At 40.7% G+C, this 3,319-nt stretch overlaps 1 protein-coding gene across 1 annotated transcript in view; it reads left to right on the top strand.

Annotated features, from left to right (window-relative positions):
- The window catches only part of LOC108749923 (homeobox protein Nkx-2.4-like), a 40,316-nt gene that overhangs the window by 6,078 nt on the left and 30,919 nt on the right, over nt 1–3,319 (top strand). Inside the window, exon 2 of the mRNA XM_018488957.1 lies at nt 2,731–3,032. Coding sequence (XP_018344459.1) covers nt 2,731–3,032 — 302 coding nt within the window. The remainder of the gene's footprint in view (nt 1–2,730; nt 3,033–3,319) is intronic.

Genomic DNA, 3,319 nt, shown 5'->3' on the forward strand with positions numbered 1-3,319 from the left:
AACTGGGATCGTGAATAGAATTTCCGTAGCAAATTTAATAACAAGTTACGGATCCTATGATTTGTGACGCTTTAAACAAGATCTAATTAGAGTAAAATTAAAGTGAAACGCGAAATTACGTAATAAGCAAAATTATGCAATCGACGTGTGAAATTAAATGTTACGTCTATATCTATATGTCATCAGACGAGATATTTTTATCCCGCTGGATTGGACGACTTTCACACTGTGGGCGGTACGCGAAGACGTCTGTGATTCGGAGCGAGAAATCTTTTGGGCTTTTGTCACCTAATTGGAGGCTGAAGAGCCGAGACGGTGGAGACTTCCCCACCCTGTCGGTCGCTATGCCACATAATTACGTTTTGAAACGGGGATGTTCGACGTGAGGCAGAGTGCGACGCCGGTGGTCAGGTAGACGTTGGAGAAACGTCAATTTATTTAACGAGTTCCTGCACGCGCGTTGTTCGCCCATCATCGGGATCTGCCTTCGTGTATTGGCAGAAGTTACATCGAAACATCCTGTCCCGTCAGTCGTATCCTCACGCATTGTTCTCGGTGACTGCTGACGAGCAACTTTAAAAGGAGGATGGCATCGTACGAGAAACATAATAATTTACATCACCGATGTGATTTACGTGAAATTCCTCGCAGTACCAATTAATGTTAACACGTGATAGTCGCGTATCAATATTTAGAAGATTGTATAAATTTACGAAAAGAGAGCATAATTTGTAAAAATTATCAAGTATTTATTTCATGAGAACGCGGGCCTCTAAAATTTGTGAATAGAATATATCATAACAGACGCGTGAGTTAATTTTGATTAATTTGAATGCAGAGCGTTCGGTAATCAGTGCAACAATCCAGGAGGAGATCTTATACGAATTTATAAAAAGGATTGTCAAGTTGATTTCAAGAAATCACGGGCTTATAAAATGTGGATAGAACATATCGTAACAGACAAGTGACGTGAGATTGTTTTAATTAATTCAAATGCAATACATGTTGCAATCAGCGTAACAATCTAGATCGTGTCATACACTGAAAATCTATATAGTATCTGTACATATATATGTAACGTGAATTATAGATTTTCAGTACTGACTGTACATATCCGAGCACAACTCTAGATAAGAGGAGATCGTATATATACGATCTTGTAAAAATGATGATTATCAAGTTGAGATCTCAAGAGATTACGTGCTTATAAAATTCATATACGGTACCAGGCAAGTGACTCGCGAATCAGTCTTGATTAATTCGAGTACAGGGCGTCCGGTAATCAGTGCAACAATTAATCCCGATAGGTGAGGCGAAGCCACGAAAACTCGTCGGGTACTCGAATCGGCTATCGAATATAGGCTATCGAACGTAACCCCGGATATCCGCGTAACGCGAGGGGCCTTCGACGAAAAACGCGTCGACTTCTACCGCCGAAAATACGACAATTACTTTTGCTCGATGCACAGTGCACTCCGGATTTGAGCTACGAGCTCCGTACGATTTCTACGGGCGCGCCGAGGTAAACAAATTTGACGGTGTTTGTTCCTGCGCTCAAGTGGTATTTCTTTCTCGCCCTCGACTTCACTCGACGGCTCGAGAAATACGGTTCTCACAGGCATAATAATTCGGAACTTCATCTCGGGGACCTCCCGTGCTCCGGTGACGTAGCACTTCGCAGCGTCTAAATCGTTCCCTTTGTCCGCGCCCAAGCGCGTTCATTTTTGACAGCTCCTCGCCAACTGACAAGGGATAGACGACCGCTCGCTCGCTCGCTCGCTTGCTCGTCTGGGTAGCCTTCGGTAGCTCAAATTTAGAAGAGAATCGTTCAACCATATACGCTTAGACGTATACTTACGAAAATATGAATATGTCATAATTATTATAATCTCTATCGCCACGTTGAAATCGTTGGTAACGATTTCTTTTAATTAGTTCTCAAGAATTTAATTCTCGCTATGAAAATATTCATGTAGAAAATTCGAATATGATGAGTAATACTGCAAAAAATTTTGACGTCTAAAAATTATTTTCAACCAGCTGGTTGCTTTGTATTAATTTCTTTTTTTTTGCAGCATTACTCTCATTAAGTTTCCTAAATAATTATTTTGACGGTTAAACAAAAAAATTATTTTCAATAAGTTACTCACTGGCAATATTAAAATGTTCAGAGAAAAAATATGAGTAATATTTCTGTATAATTGGTGCGCGAATAAAATATTATTCAATTAGTTAATTGTAAGTAAAAAATAATAAATCATTGAACATGAACGTTTCAATTCTTCTTGGAGTTATCCTCAGCTTAGTGAATTAGTGATTCAATCAAGGTGCTATTAACAGTCTCAATGCGGAAGATATGAAAGATCCTTGTTAAAAAAATCTAGAAAAACTGCAGTGTCACGAATAAGTGGATGTATGTTCACACACTAAGAAAAAAAATGAAGAAAGAATGTAAGAAAATAATTTTCAGATCTGTACTTACATGTACTTCAGCAAAATCGTTCTTTCCGTGTGTATATCATGAATGTATAAAATATCTAAAACTGTTCGCATGGATGATTAAAATAAGATTTAAAGTAAGAGTATCAGAATAAGAATGCGGGGCGGAATCGGAAACAAGGAATATACCTTTCGTCGTTAAGTATAGACCTTAAATTTTCGTAATGAAGATGCATGCGGAAAAAGAAGGCTGCAAAGTATCATTCCCGGTTTGTTCAATATGTTTTGCAGTCTCGCGACTGATGGGCGCCGCGGCGGCGGGCGCCGGGACCAACATGGCCGGCTGCTCGGTGGGCCAGTCGATGGGCGACGTGACCAAGTCGTCGGGAATGGGGGTGGGCGTCGGCGTCGGAGTCGGCGTCGGCATGGGCGTCGGCGCGATGCAATTCCCTCTCGCGCAGAGACGGAAGAGACGCGTACTCTTCACCCAGGCCCAGGTCTACGAGCTCGAAAGGCGATTCAAGCAGCAAAAGTACCTCAGCGCGCCCGAACGGGAGCATCTGGCGTCCTTAATTCATCTAACTCCCACGCAGGTACGTTTAGAATTACTTAATTAATAGTAATTATCTTGTTATCTATGTATACGTAAGTTTTAGTTTACGGCAGGCACTCCGTTTTTCGTACTTCGGACCGAATGCTGCTCCTTTTTCATTCTTTGTAAATTTCTGATGAAACTCACTCACCGAGTTCGTCTCGTGTAGTGATTTCGCGGCTAAATATTTTTACCGCTATTGTTTTCCCAAACGACAAAAAAAAAAGTTAAAAATCGAGACGTAGAATCTTTTAAACGGTTCTTTGAGACATCTTTGAAATATCTTAG

This window comes from Trachymyrmex septentrionalis, unplaced genomic scaffold (genome assembly GCF_001594115.1).
Source record: "Trachymyrmex septentrionalis isolate Tsep2-gDNA-1 unplaced genomic scaffold, Tsep1.0 scaffold32, whole genome shotgun sequence".
Lineage (NCBI taxonomy): Eukaryota > Metazoa > Arthropoda > Insecta > Hymenoptera > Formicidae > Trachymyrmex > Trachymyrmex septentrionalis.